This window comes from Xyrauchen texanus, chromosome 37 (genome assembly GCF_025860055.1).
Source record: "Xyrauchen texanus isolate HMW12.3.18 chromosome 37, RBS_HiC_50CHRs, whole genome shotgun sequence".
NCBI lineage: Eukaryota > Metazoa > Chordata > Actinopteri > Cypriniformes > Catostomidae > Xyrauchen > Xyrauchen texanus.
In genome coordinates this window covers 13,443,168-13,458,588 of record NC_068312.1, presented here as the reverse complement: position 1 = coordinate 13,458,588, position 15,421 = coordinate 13,443,168, and the positions used below count along the sequence as shown (strand labels likewise).

The 15,421-nt window shown below is 37.1% G+C and overlaps 2 protein-coding genes across 4 annotated transcripts in view; one reads left to right on the top strand and one right to left on the bottom strand.

The window, feature by feature from the left end:
- Positions 1 to 1,230: 1,230 nt before the first annotated feature.
- LOC127631277 (uncharacterized) lies at positions 1,231 to 4,879 on the bottom strand. The gene is made up of 8 exons (XM_052109348.1): positions 4,723 to 4,879; positions 4,111 to 4,258; positions 3,590 to 3,661; positions 3,216 to 3,356; positions 3,033 to 3,079; positions 2,757 to 2,806; positions 2,220 to 2,346; positions 1,231 to 2,128 (listed from the first exon to the last, which is right to left on the bottom strand). Exons 2-8 carry the CDS (start codon positions 4,157 to 4,159, stop codon positions 1,526 to 1,528), a joined length of 1,089 nt encoding a protein of 362 aa, XP_051965308.1. The 5' UTR covers positions 4,160 to 4,258; positions 4,723 to 4,879; the 3' UTR covers positions 1,231 to 1,525.
- Positions 4,880 to 6,738: 1,859 nt separating this feature from the next.
- Positions 6,739 to 15,421, top strand: part of LOC127630918 (splicing factor 3A subunit 1-like) — a 13,374-nt gene continuing 4,691 nt past the window's right edge. Inside the window, exons 1-10 of one of the 3 annotated variants that reach the window (XM_052108794.1) lie at positions 6,739 to 6,804; positions 6,906 to 6,988; positions 8,437 to 8,546; positions 8,665 to 8,863; positions 9,046 to 9,303; positions 9,409 to 9,483; positions 10,140 to 10,290; positions 10,398 to 10,594; positions 12,365 to 12,482; positions 12,885 to 13,192. In XM_052108794.1, coding sequence (XP_051964754.1) covers positions 6,947 to 6,988; positions 8,437 to 8,546; positions 8,665 to 8,863; positions 9,046 to 9,303; positions 9,409 to 9,483; positions 10,140 to 10,290; positions 10,398 to 10,594; positions 12,365 to 12,482; positions 12,885 to 13,192 — 1,458 coding nt within the window. In that variant the 5' untranslated portion in view covers positions 6,739 to 6,804; positions 6,906 to 6,946. Of the gene's footprint in view, positions 6,989 to 8,436; positions 8,547 to 8,664; positions 8,864 to 9,045; positions 9,304 to 9,408; positions 9,484 to 10,139; positions 10,291 to 10,397; positions 10,595 to 12,364; positions 12,483 to 12,884; positions 13,193 to 15,421 lie in introns of all 3 variants that reach the window. The other 2 variants (XM_052108795.1, XM_052108793.1) reach the window with 2 other exon arrangements.

The window sequence follows — 15,421 nt, the reverse complement described above, 5'->3', positions numbered from 1 at the left end:
AAAGTTCTGTTTATGAGAGATTGTATTACACAGTGATGCATAAATCTTCTGTTGCATCATTTGGTTTAATCTAATCTTTTATCCACAAAATGTGTGCATTTCTTGTCTATTATTAAGAGGCAAAGGAAACTAATATCATAAGTGTATTATTTTTTAATTAAACCAAAGCCAAACATACACGGATATCAGTATAACAGATGGTTCACTAAATCAATCAGACATGAATGGAATATTAGATTAAGCAGAATTTGTGAGGAATCACTTGGGAATTTTTCTAAATTTCTAGTTTGACTTAGATGACCTCAGTTTGAATTGGTCTATAAATTATGAGACTGCTCTCTTAAGAGGGGGACATTAAAGGGATAGTTTACTCAAAAATGTACTAAGTCTAATGTTGTTACAAACCCATATTCACACCCATAATGCAAAAACCTTTAATGACAATAGGAAGAGGTCATTCAGTTTTCATCTAAGCAGTTATACTTGCCTTGTCAATGTAAAATGCTACATTAATAATGCAGCTGCAAATCCAGGATGTACCCAGACACCATAAAATGACACCCATCATGCATTGCTACACACAAGATTCCCATCAGTGCCACAGAACAAAACACAGAGATTACATTTCTCTTACATTCACATATATCATGCTATCTATCAAGATTCTGTTTTATGAATATGTGAAGAATAAAAAATATATACTAATAACAAATGCATTTGACTGCTGTGATTGGCCTTTTTTTTCATAATCATCAACTGTGTCTGTTAAGTTGAATTTCCATTCTACAGGCATATGCAAAATACAACATGCATTAGGTTACATGTCACTGATAATCATTTCGCTGCAAACAGGAAAGGACAAAACAAAAGGAAATGAGCAATTATGCACAGCATTAAGAAAAAAGAAAAAATAGAAATCTAGAAGTTGTAATGGTCTTTAAAAGGATAGTTCCCCCATAATGAAAATTCTGTCATAATTTATTTACCCTCATGCCCTTTAATCTCGTACAACTTTCTTTCTGATGTGAAATATAAAAGATGTTAGGCAGAATGTTACCCTCAGTCACCATTCACTTTCATTGCAACATTTTCCATACAATAAATGTGAATGCAACAGAGGCCAACACTCTGCCTAACATCTGTTGGGAGTTCCACAGAGGAAAAAGAAAGTCAAAAGTTAAAGTATGTGCACATTGCAACCTTGTGGAGGGGTCTATTATACTGGCACAATCTATTGTTCAGTGTAACTAATAAAATTCATCTTAATAATAATCTTTAAAGGAGATTAAGAGATTTGATCCTAGAATATGTTATTTACAAGGTCTAAAACAAATGGACAAACAGACAAACATATTGATGTTGCATCGTAGTGGGGAACAAACTTAGAACAAGTGGGCTCATCCACTTTTCTGCAGCTTTAAGGGCGAGGCTTCACGACAGAGAGCATGTACGTTTCCATCCAGAAACCCAGGATTTTAAAGTATCTTTGGTTTATTCAACAGTCTCCATTTGCACACACTGAGGTTCACCATCCACACAGACTACTGTTATTCTTCCAGCTCTCAAAAGACTTTCCTCTAATGGGTGACTCACAATATCCCTCTTTCTTAAAGCTGACGATGGAGTGCAACAGTGAATCAGTCAACACAAATCTGTGTTCTGATCCATGGGATTGTTTGATGGTTATGTCGGCATTGGCCCTGTTTTTAATGTTTGCACATCTGGAGCTTTTGTTGCACTCTCCGCATTTCATGCGAAACAATTTATTGTCCGAAAGAGATAGTAAGGCACCACATGAACACAGATATTCAAAAGTTACTAAGGCCTCCGTGACCTCCCCTGAGATAATTGTCTCTCCAGGCTGTTGTAAATGTTCTCCTAAAGGAGTGAATAGCTCTAGTGTTGTGAGTTCAGTTGAGCAGAGCACATTTCCCTCGCCAAAGTCACAGATAGAAACACTTTTGAGTGTATACCATTGGTCGAGGTTCACCTTATAGTCACCTGCTAAAATTAAGTGAACTTCTGCAGTGTTGTCATTCAGGGCATAATCAGAACGATGCTTCCTTTCTTCACTGGGGAGAATGTTAATTTCAGGTCGTCTCTCCGAGATCTTCCCAGTAACAGTTATCTAAAATTGAATTAATATGTTTTGTCTTTATTAAAGAAATTATACATAATATTTTTACAAATAAACAAAATATGGTACTTGACTCACTGACCTCTCTTAAGTAATTTGTGTTCTTTTTCACTTCTGCAAGAGTTAAGGTTGGTTGTTCCTCATCATTTCTGAAGGACAGGCGCCTTCGATGATGGATAATTTTTGGGCTTCTAAACTTTTGAAGGATCCTAAAAGATGTAAAGAAATAATGAATGTGAATTAATGTAGCTTTTTTTCACATTACAAAAACCTTTTAAGCGACATAGTCCAGGACATTTAGGTGTGTGATGAGTAGGAGGGCGGGGCCGGGCCTAGATTGTGCTAATCAGCCGGGAGGGGGATAAAGACGAGCCGGAGGAGCCAACTCGAGAGAGAGGGAGACGCACGCAGCCACGTTGCATGTGTGTATGTTTATGTTTGTTTTATGTTAAATTTTATCTTTAAACTTTACGTTGACTCCCTTATCCCGTTACAAGGTGTTTTTCTCATTTTCCATGACTTTTCAATGACTAGAAAAATGCATTACAAAATTCAAGGTTTTCCAGGACACGTGGGAACCCTGGAATATCTGCCAAGACAAATAATATGAGTTACATACTGTTCAGTCTTGTGCTGACTCTGAAGAGGAATTTGATCTGTATCCTTTTGCTATTGCAGAAATAGAAACCAATAAATGGAGTTACAAAATGTTACAAAAGGTTTCAAAGGTAATTTTACAGTTAAGTACATATTCAGTTATGTATACTGTAGGTTTTGAATTAAGTTATTATTGTTATTGTATATTTTTGGGTAGAGTAGATATTTCAAAATGTATGTAGGCAATGTTTCCAATATGTTATATCATTAACAACTAAAAATCTGTTTGAATACAGACCTCAACCAAAGAATTCTTTCCAGAGGGATTCGGCACGACCATCGTAACTAAAGAGGCAAAGTATTTTTTTACTAGATGCGATGAATTTCTTCACATTTTAATAAATCACATCTGTTTCACAAATCAGCCATTTTAGAAACTGTGGTAAAGCAGGAAAACCTCCAGAATGAGACCTCAACTTACAGTTTTGATTTATGGTTATGTTTCCTTTCACACTTGTCTGGTTTATTGTTGGAGCACTGAATGGACTTCCACCATCCGCTGAAGCAGTGATATTCAGATGTGAAGGAGAACGACTTGCTAAAATTGTCCTTGAATGCTTTACTGAGACAGAGAAATACAGAAATGATCACTGTTAGTGAGGATGAGGCAATTTACATTTGACCTGTGAGGTTTTATGAGAGAAAAAAATGATGATTAGGATGATAACAGCGGTGTAGAAATTTTTGGAACTTTATCTAAATTAGCATAACGCTTTTGATATCAGTTAAAGTAATTCTCTAAAGGCTAAAATACCTTAAACAGACAAAACCTTATAGTTTTACTCTCTTCCTTACCAGATTTATTTTGTATAGGACTCGGGGAAGTTGGTATGTTTTCTGATTCTGGGTTCTCTTCATCTGGAGAGCCTGGAAGTTGAAACATTATTAACCAGCTGTAAAAACATAAATTACACAAAAACAGGGACAGTGTTGTTTAGTCTAAGACTAGGACTTCATCTGCATCATTAAACTGTCAAAAGGGAATAAAAACAAGTTGTGTACCCCAATCTACTGCTCATGCTGTCTATTTGTCACATGTAACTCTAAAGCTGTTTTTAGTTATGAATACATAAACTGTGCAATATTCTTTAGTGATCTAAAATAGAAAAAAAGAATCGGTGGGGAAAGTGTGGTCTTGCGTTCAATGCGGCTGAATCTGTATAACTAATTCGATGTGGCTGGTGGCATGGTGTATAAATACCAGTGATGGAATCGCAGGCTTTGAGATGTAAAGTATAGTGTAAACATAAACTTAGTAGATATAAATCAGGTATTATGCTAATTTAACTTACCTTTTGGCCTTTTAAAACACCCACCTGCTGATGATGATTTGCTTTTAGATCTTTTAACAGATTTTCTCTTCATTTTACTCAGTGATGGATTTTCACTTGAGATCCACAAAGAGAGGTGAAGAACTTGGATTGAGGAGCTACTGTTCTACATCTTCAGCAGACCTGCAAAGAGCTACATTTAGATTAAGAACGTTGCATTAACTAACCATTTATTTTCCTGAAAAGTTTTGTTACATGTGTTTATGTGCAAGTCGAAATTAAAAACAATTCTTTACTCTAACTGTGTTCATTTATACCATTTCACAGTGATATATTTTTAATAGATCATTAAGGGACAATGGCCAAAGCCGTATAAATAAATAATACATTTATTGTAGTGACCACATGATAAAGATCGGGAAAGGCTATATTTCATAGATGATTTTCCTTTGTTATTTAATATTTCATGCTTTAGTTTAAAGGGTTAAATTACCTGTATTACAGGCTAAACGAAAGTATAATATCATACAGGATGACGCTTTTCAAGAGACATGTAAAGAGTTTGCAGGACCAGTAGCAGCTCTAAAAACATGATCCTAGATTAATAGAAATGTCTCAATTACTAAATTTGTTCATTGTGGTAGAAACTCTACTCACGTTTCATGTGGAATCCACATAAGATCCAAAAAATAATGGGATTGAACAATTATGACTTAAAATCCACAAAGATTTTTTTTAATCTTTGTGGATCCACAAAATAATAAATAAATAAATAAACACACGTGCGTAAATCCAGCTGCACAGCACTGCATGACGACGCAACTCTTCCACCGCTGGTTGAATTCAAAATGAGGAAAAGCGCGGGAACCAATCAGTCACAAGTAATTTCAAGTGAGCAGGAACATTTTACTTTCGGTTTTATTAGCCACAGAACATATAGGTCTGTTTGCACAATGCCGTTTAGGATTTTGGTTAAATACAAGTGAACAAGCCAAATTATTTTTTTTACATAAACTCTAGACATAATTTTCATATTATTTCATGTTATAGCTTCAATCCCTAACTTTACAAATTTTTAAGTCAGCCAGCTTACTTTAGCACCACACTGGGCTGAAATATTAATGAATGGCATTGATTGTTAGGCTTTGGGGATTAATTTGAATAAATTCACATGTGGATTGCCAAGTGTCCATTGTAAGGTCAATGTCATAAATGAAATATAAAGGAGTCCCATATCCACAAAAGTTACATCAATGTCCAAGTCACAGAGTCCAGATGTATCTGTCCTTAAAGTGACATTTGTTCCTGCAACATAGAGGATTGAAGCAGCATGATTTTGCCTGGAGTGAGGAGTGAAGCAGCATGATTTTGCCTGGAGTGGGGATTGAAGCAGCATGATTTTGCCTGGAGTGAGGAGTGGAGCGACATGATTTTGCCTGGAGTGAGGAGTGGAGTGACATGATTATATCTGGGGTGAGATGATTTTGCCTGGAGTGAGGAGTGGAGCGACATGATTATGTCTGGGGTGAGATGATTTTGCCTGGAGTGAGGAGCAGGTTTTTTAAATATCGTAGCATCATTGTATTTTCTTGCTTCAAGAGCGCTCCACTAATGCTCCATCACCAGCGCACAACACCTGTTAACCGCCCTTAATTAGAGTGACCATCAGGGCTGGACTGGCAATCTGGCATACCGGGCATTTTCCCGGTGGGCCTACGCACTTTGGGGCCGATCAGGGGCGGACTTGCCAGCGGGATAGTCGAGCGGGCCGGTGGGTCGGCCACGAAACATGCCGAATGGGCCGTGATAACCACAAATAGACATTTTTCGCGATATGCAGAAATGGACAGCGACAGTTGCTACTAAAGTTGTAAGTGATTTAGAAGCACACATTAGCTCTGCGAAGCATAAAGGTTCAGCAAAATGTGAAAATTCATCAGGTTAATTAACAGACTACTTTTTGCAACCAGGTAAAATTGTCATCACATTGCTTCATTTTCCATGGCCATTCAAAATAATAGTAATAGTAAATTTAGGTACACTCATGGCAACAAATATTTTATTTTAATACCTTCAGTATTAACATAAAGAATGTGATTAAAAAAATAAAAATTTAAAATCTTAAAATAAAGAAGGTTACTTTCGCTTTCACTCTCTGTATTCCTTTCATGCTCCCTATTATTGAGGTAAGCTTGCCATAAAGTTTGAGTTAACTACATGCTCGTGTCTCGTCTCTTTATTCATACATCAACATCAACATGCGTATATTGAAAGTTAATGAAGGGACGATGATCATCACTTAATTCTGGTGGGTCTACGTAAAATCCTAAGAAAGATAGGTGGGCATACAGCACATGTTTATGTTTGCCTGAGACTACACTTCCGGTTTATCGGAAATTTGCTTGATGGGAAGTGGACGGGTCCAATCTTGGAGAAAACATTCAGCAGTGCTCACTGTAAATCAATAAGATCTCCCTGCAGACTGTTGAAACAGTCCTGACTACCTAAATTATGCATAATTATTCAGCAAATCAGCACTAATTTGTTCTTTAGTTATAAAAGCAAGAACAGACTATCCATTTATTTACATCAGATTGCTAGGTTTCCTGCTGTCTGAATCGTTTTGTTTAACTACATTTCCCACAATCCCGTGTTACCTCACAACCGGAAGTGATTTCGTGTGCCGTGCGTGCGTACAGTTGGCGTTTGGCGCAGCGAAAGGCCAGTGAAGTTGAAACTGTAATTTTTTTTTAATCATAATTCATTCAGTTTCACCGCTTTATGTCTTATATCTAACACATTGTACTTTAAAACTCGCAACAGTTCTTTATTTTTCCTAGTGTTTTGATTCAGACAGAGAAGAGCCTTTTGTGTCTCAGTCATGCCGCCTGTGCAGATCGTGCAGCCGGAGCTAAATAACAAGGTATGAGGCCTACTCCAGGATAATTTAGAACTAGATATATTCATGTAATTCACTATTGTTTTCCTTTTTGGAAAAAACTCTTTATAGACTATTTTACTATATTAGACTATTATACAATTTGTTAGACATGAAAGTGTATTGTACTAAATTAATAATATAAATACATAGGGTGACCATATTTTGATTACCAAATACCAGGACACTCGGCCCGGCAATGAGATACTCAAATGATACTCGAATTTTACTCAAAGATGCCTTGTTAATTTCAATACATTTAAAGTAGGCTATGCCTCATATGGATAGAAAATTGTTATTACAAAATACTATCTATCAAAGACACAAATTCAGTTAGGCTTCTCAGAGGTTACTCAACATGTTTTATTATGACAGGTTTCAAAAATAATGAATTAAATAATGATAGAAATAATGTCTCTTCTGTTTTAGAAAAATAAATAAATAATAAATAACAAAAAACACCTCCAAATTGAACAAAAATAGCTCTCACAAACTTACAAAAACTCACTAACAAAATATATTTATATATTTAGTTTTCTTCTTCCTCTTTATCCTGTTTTTCTTCCTCATCCTCCTTGTTTGCCCATCTATATTTAGCTGTAGAGCTGATCTTTCCCAGCAGTTTTTTGTTGCTTAACAAATAAGCATGAAAGTCTTTGGGAATACCTTTTTTAATGCAATGCATTTCCCAGGTCTCACAAAGAACTCCGTCAACTTTGTTGAACTACTCTCACCTCGCAAAGCTTTTTTATGTTTTTCGGTGTCCATGTGAGCTTTGAGATCTGTGGCACCCCCATTGGACACCGAAACATATGTGTCAGGTTTGCACACGGTGCACGCAACCTCCCACTTGTCACGACCGGGAGAGTAAGTGGGGAATTTCTTCTGTAACTCATTGGTAAATGTGCATTTGTGCTTCGGCATGTTGCAGGCAGAAGTGCTCGGACGGCTGTCTGCTAGCTCGTTGTGAGTGTAAAGAGAGCCGCCCACACGGCAGCCTCTCAGGGATTACGTCACATGCAGCACCGCAGGTGAAGATTGCCCTAGTGCCGGTCAATTTAATGGCCCAATGAAAAATAATGAAAACCAGGACATTTTCATCACTTTATAAAAAACAGCCAGGACGGCCAGGACAGGACATGAAAACAGGACATGTCCTGGTAAAACAGGACGTTTGGTCACCCTATAAATACATATCTTTTTGGAAAGAGTTGGCCGTTTGTTCTGTCAGTCATCGCAATACGGTGTTCTGTATAGTTTTGATGTTTTATTATGTGTGTGATATGTGGCATCATAGCATATATGTAATGTGATCAGAAAACACAGGCAACTGGATGTCCACAGATTTCTGTCATATGTGAGGCATTTTGGACCGCTTAAGTTGTTATGAAGCACAAAGCCAACTGAGTAATGTGTCATGTTTTAATCAACAGCCTGATGAACAGAAAGAAGAGAGTCCAGCCACAAAGCCCATTGTTGGAATCATCTACCCGCCTCCTGAAGTCCGAAACATTGTTGATAAGACAGCCAGCTTCGTGGCCAGGTTTGGCACTTTTCTTATGTCTATTGTGTTGTATGAAAAGCCAAGATCCTTGACTGAAAAACAAATTATTAATATATATATATATATATATATATATATATATTTATTTAATTCTAAGGAATGGACCTGAGTTTGAGTCTAGGATCCGACAGAATGAGATCAACAACCCTAAATTCAACTTCCTTAACCCTAACGACCCATACCATGCTTACTACCGCCACAAGGTCAATGAATTCAAGGAGGGCAAAGCTCAGGAACCCTCTGCAGCTATACCTAAAGTCATGCAACAGCAAGCATCACAGCAGCTTCCTCATAAGGTCAGGAACCTTCTGCAGACTTTCAGTACAATACATGCTATAATTTCCATATTATTTTGAAATACTTGTGCCAGCAAGTCAAATAAAACCTGTCGATTGCAATCTAGACATGTGTCTATAGGTCTGGATCTGTTATGAATAACTCATACCAAGATCAAATTTGTGGGGTTGTGCTTATTTAGGTTCAAGCACAGGTGATCCATGAGACGGTGGTGCCCAAGGAGCCTCCACCTGAGTTTGAGTTCATTGCAGACCCTCCCTCCATCTCAGCCTTTGATCTGGATGTGGTGAAGCTGACTGCACAGTTCGTTGCCCGAAATGGACGTCAGTTTCTCACGCAGCTGATGCAAAAGGAACAGAGAAACTTCCAGTTTGACTTCCTACGACCACAGCACAGCTTGTTCAACTATTTCACCAAACTAGTGGAGCAGTACACAAAGGTATGGTACAGTAAACACAACAAATTGGTAAAATGTGCCAGACGTAGCAGAGAGGGTTTAAACTGCTGCATTAAGTACTCATTCAATTGTATGATTTCTTTGCAGGTTTTGATCCCACCGAAAGGTCTTTTGCTGAAACTGAAGAAGGAAGCAGAGAATCCCCGTGAGGTCTTAGACCAGGTAATTAATTTACATTTCAATTCACACAAAGTTGATGTTAATAAGATTAAGGTAATCTTTGTGTATTATGTTATGCTGGCATGGGTGTTTTAAAACCACAATAGGGAATCAATTCAGTGGAAACGGAGGGTGATTTGAACCACACTAGTGGTTTAAATATCATCCATAATTAAATGCACTTTAATATTAGTATAATTACTATAGAAAACAAATCTTAGATTTTAATTTTTTTCTGAATGAATATTATTTGTTTGTTTTTCATCCATTTATCTTTTTAACTATCTTATTTTTATTTAGTTGATTTATATTTATTTCTTGATTGATGTACATCACCTTGTTCTTTCCATGTAAATTGCATTTGATGCTGTGTAGATGCATAATATATAAACAATAAAACTGCTAATACTACTCCTTTTAGAAAACGGTGAACTTGCATAATAAAACCAAGTCTCTACTTCATATAATACTGATATCCTAAATTACATTTTCACAAAGTATTAATTACATAATATAAAATGTTTATGATTAAAATGCTAGATCATAATATAATCTGTCTGTAGAGTTCAAATTGAGCACTGAAGCTAAAAGAAAGGTTACAGAGTTCAGACCAACCTTAAAACTTAACATCGCTTAACATCTGTGCCCTCTCTTTTCAGGTGAGGTACCGTGTGGAGTGGGCCAAATTCCAGGAAAGAGAGAGGAAAAAGGAAGAGGAGGAACGAGAAAAGGAGAGAGTGGCATATGCCCAGATTGACTGGCATGACTTTGTAGTAGTGGAGACAGTGGACTTTCAGCCTAATGAGCAAGGTGGGCATAACTGCTTTTAAAACCTAAACCGTTTTGATTAACAAAGTAAATTAAATCTAATCTTGACTTTAAATGTGACATGATGGAGAAATTGTTTTCTTTTATAGGTAATTTCCCTCCTCCCACAACCCCTGAGGAGCTGGGCGCTCGTATCCTGATTCAGGAGCGCTATGAGAAGTTTGGAGAGAGTGAGGAGGTGGAGATGGAAGTGGAGAGTGAAGATGAAGAGGATGACAGAGAGGGCAGGCGTGATAGACACACAGCTCAACTAGACCAAGACACACAACTACAGGACATGGATGAGGTGAGAACACCAGTAGTGATCATACTTGTAGAATGAGGAGGAGCTGAGTGTAATCAATCTAGCTTTGAATGTGTACAATACATGTTCATTTAATGGTGCAGATGAGCAGTTTTCTGAAAGGCAGAGGCTGATTGCACTGTGTGCCTATAGCGATAGATGTCATTTGCACCCCATTGCAAAAAGTGGCAGATACTATTTGCACCCCTAATTAAATACTAACATACAGCATAGGGACATCGACACAGCGTCTTTGTTTTTATTTAGTCCCACAGACGCCCTACACCCACCCCTTCCCCTAATCTTCCTATACAAAAAATTCACCAAGTTTTAATTACCGTAACCATTGTATCAGCATAGTATTTTGTTGTAAAATCATAGCAAGTCACAAAATTAAACATGGTTACTATATCAACAGCATATTACTGTAGTAACACCAAGTTAAATATAATTAAAATGATGGCTTCCACCAAAAACCTTGTTAAACAACAATATTACTATAGTAAAACATGGTTAATTTTACATGGTTTAAATGTTTTTTGTTGTTGTTTTTTTTTTTTTTATATTCTGACCTTCACCATAACCAAATCACTTGCAAGGCAATCAACCTTTATATTCAATTTAATTTATTATTATAAGAATAATTACAGGAAATAGTAAAATGAGACTTGAAACAGGATGGGAAAAAGTGTGACAAAAGGCGGATTGGAACCTGGGTCATCAGCACGAATAAAGCATGTCCACATCTTTACACCCCACAACACTTCAGTGACACTTGAGGGTGCAGTTTGTCTTTTAAGTATAAAGTATATATATAATACACTGTGTACACAAAATAGATACACTCGGTACCTTCAGGACAAAAATTTCCCCATTGAAACCAATTAAAACATATTGCAATATTTGATCCCAGTACCATTAAAGCATAAAATCATGAATTCGATGATTTCGTGCTTTCATTCTGGGGCCCTGGCTTCAAAATTAAGATGGTGTCATTTTTAGCCTATGGAGCAAATACATGCTTTTTTCCCTATTTTTTGTTTGCTTTATTATAGAGCACTGCAGGCCAATTGAATAAATGATGCAGCTAAAATTGTGTGGGTGTGTTAGTTTGGATGTCAGTGTGTTTTGTATGTGTGTATTGAGAAATTTGTTTGTAAAAAAACAACAGTGGCATTATGTAAACAAACTGGCATTTAAAGTGTTAAAATCCTGAAAATGAATTAATATTTGGTACTTATGATCAGGACTGATGTTGGTTAAAAAAAAGTCAGTGAAAGTGGCAAATAATATTAATATAAAATATTTTTATGGCAGTTTTTTTTTTGTTTTTGTTTTTTTTAGTCTGACACTGCATAAAACATAATAATGCATTAAAATGAATGTTGTTGTTAATCATTGATATATCCCAGACTAATAATCCAAAAACAAAATTCCCCTTAGCATTTATTATATGGAAAATAATACATTTTTGTTTTATACCTTTATTTTTTAAACAACAGTGGCATTATATAAACAAACTTGCATTTAAAGGGGTAAAATCCTGAAAATGAATGAATATTTGATAGTTATGGTCAGGAATGATGTTGGTTAAAAAAAATAACTATTTTAAAGGGGAAAATATTATTATTATGGCGGTTTTTTGATGCAGACATTTTTGTCCTCTAAGCACCTCTGAGTAACTTTAAAAAAACAAACAATTATTGACACAAGGGTTAAGAAATGGGTTAACTCTGCATCTGTACCTACAATCTGCTCGTCCTCTCTCAATAGGGCTCTGATGAAGAGGAGGATGGCATGAAGGCTCCGCTACCTCCTGATAACCCCCTGCCTCCTCCCCTGCCCCCCACCCCAGACCAGGTTATCATCCGCAAAGACTACGATCCCAAGGGTAAGTTTCCACTTTAGTGTTTAACTTGGGTTTTCAACCAGGTGTCTGTGAAGGTACTGCAGGGGTGAAGTAGAGATATAAAACGCATAGAACTTTCTTGACTTATTTAAAACATTTGACATTTTCTTGACATTTTAACTGTGAGAATGATCTGATCTAATGTTGATGAATGTTTTCAATTAAAGTTATATCAAAGTCTTTCTGGAAAAAAAAAATCTAGCTTTTTCTATATTGGGAGTCCTTGGTTTGACTGAGAGCCTGGGTCCCCCAACCCATCCCTTGGTCTTTTAAATGTTAAAAACCATTAACTGGGAAAGAAAACATTCATAATCCTTGTTTTCGTTAGTTTGGGATAATTTAATTGAAACACTTTTCATCCCACCTGTTGTCTAACCCTCTTAGCTTCTAAGCCTCTGCCTCCTGTGACCACTACCGATGAGTACCTCATCTCCCCCATCACGGGAGAGAAGATCCCAGCCAGTAAGATGCAGGAGCACATGCGCATCGGTCTGCTGGACCCGCGCTGGCTGGAGCAGCGTGATCGCAGCATCCGCGAGCGTCAGATCGAGGAGGAGGTGTATGCTCCTGGCCTGGACATTGAAAGCAGCCTGAAACAGCTGGCCGAAAGACGTACCGATATCTTCGGTGTGGAAGAAACGGCCATCGGTAAGAAGATCGGAGAAGAGGAGATACAAAAACCAGAGGAGAAGGTAAGAAAGAGTTATTAGCGGTGTTTGCTGTATACCGCACGGTTTCTGGTACAGACTTGAATGATATTTCAAATTGCACAGCTTTTTACGATTTATGCTGGTGGATGACAAAATACTATAGGCTTTGATTTAATGAGGGACCCAAGCTATATATAGGGACTCAAATCATAGAGACATGGGTAGAGGTCGACCGATATTGGTTTTTTCAGGCCGATGCCGATCTTTTGAAATCCGGGTCGGCCGATGGCCGATTAATGCTGCCGATTTATTTTGGCCGATATGTGCTTGTTTTTAACCTCTTATTTGGACCTTTTATTTGAAAGATAAAATGTAACACAAATAATTACTTAAGATACAAAATTTCTCAACAAATACATTTATTGAACACTTGACCAATCTGCACTTGTACACTTAAATGAAAAATGTATAATGTAAAAACATATTGTATAAATAATGTATAACAAATATATTAATAAACAAAGCAGGTGTTACGAACTGCTCTGAGACACGAAGGTTGAGATCCAAATGCAGCTTTAATTAAGGGGCAATCCAGACACGTAATCCAATATTCAGAGCATCCAAGAGAAGCACAGGCATAACTAGGGATGGGTATCGTTAAGGTTTTAATGGTATTACTATCTTACCGATACTGCTTATCGATCCGGTACTTTAACGGTTCACAGTATATATATATATATATATTAAACAAAGATAAACGTTATATAGGCACAGTGATTTAATTTCAGGAAGGAACATTACTGTTCAGGTGTGGTCTAAAAAGAAATCTAATAAAGTAATCAATTGTAAAATAACACTGCATAGTTTATCATAGATTAATGCTTATTAATGCAAAAGTTATTCATTCAAGAGCTGTAAGTGATTTTGTCTTTGCCTTTTGTTGGTTGATTCGCAGTAATGGCTCAATCGTCAGCATGTTTATTAGACTGCTTCCCCTTTAAGACAGAGTCTAATAGGCTCCTGATGCACCATATTTTCTCCCAACTATTTCCATAACTACGTCCATTTAAGACATAAACTGTGTTTAAGTAAATCTCCAAGCCGGTCGTTTTGACATATTTTTGTGTATATTTGATCGTTTAGACGCGCACATGAAACCCAAAGTAGCCTATACTTTGCTTGTCTCGTTGCTGTCTGTTTCGGAGCGCGCGCCTCCTTGGGGACGGTATCTCTTGCGCTCTTTTTATTATTAAACGCGTCCCGCAATTTAGCAACAGTAGCTAGACTGCATTTTACAACAATCACCGATCGTGCTGATTCTGACGTTAAGTTTGAGTTTTAGGGAGAAATGTCAGTGCACCGCTGTGAAGGGAAGGAAGTTGTGCTAGACAGAATGCGGCTTATGTATAAATATTCGTTTTATATTCTTTGGAAGGCGAAATCTAAAATAAAATCAGACTAATATCACAGATATAATCCAGGCTACGTTTGAATGTTTAGTTCTGTCACTCATTAAGCAGGGCTCGTGTTGTGCTTGCTGTGGCACCGCGTGAGAGATCTCTCTCTCTCTGACTGTGCTAAATTGCATCACAGACAAATGGTTTCATATTATTATACATGGAAATGGCTGGCGAGATAAAATAACTTTCTCTTTATAGCAATAATAAATGTATTTTCTTAATTTCTCCAGTACCGACAGCAGAACCGATAATGTCCGAGCTTACCAAAGCCAGTCCTTCAATAGCCTATAGTGCGTTGGTATCTTTTTTATTACTTATTTCTCTGCATTGAGTGACAACCCTCTCAAATATAAGACACACAAACAGAACAAATAAATGTCTCAGATTCACTGTCTGTAATTGCAAAATTCTTGCTTACTTATTGTGACATGATAGCAACCCTTCTGCTGTGATAATGCAACTTAAACTACGCTATCAATATCCAAAGTAGCCGAACGTCATGTCGCCTATCGCGTTTGTCGCATTTTTTCTTGAAGTTGGCAGTAACATATCAAAAGTTTTTAATTAAATATAAAGGAGTTATACAAATTTAATCCTTACCATTTTCTCCAAGGAACTTAGCTCCTTCCTTAGGCACTGGAGGAGGTCTGCTCACTCTGCTTGAAAATGACTCTAGGGGCAGCGTGCTTCGAACACGTGTTCCACAACAACACTAGGCTGCCCACAGATGCGCCTGCCTAATAATCGGCTTGATATACTTGGATATTTGCCGATTATGTTAAAAAATGCAAAAAATCGGCCGATTAATCGG

Bases quoted from the DNA above. Each gene is read 5' to 3' on its own strand.
- LOC127631277 (XM_052109348.1), bottom strand. From the start codon at position 4,159: ATGAAGAGAAAATCTGTTAAAAGATCTAAAAGCAAATCATCATCAGCA. The intron at 3,080-3,215 runs GTAAGTTGAGGT...TTGCCTCTTTAG, and splicing joins CATAACCATAAATCAAAACT to TTACGATGGTCGTGCCGAAT. The intron at 2,129-2,219 runs GTCAGTGAGTCA...ATTCAATTTTAG, and splicing joins ACACAAATTACTTAAGAGAG to ATAACTGTTACTGGGAAGAT.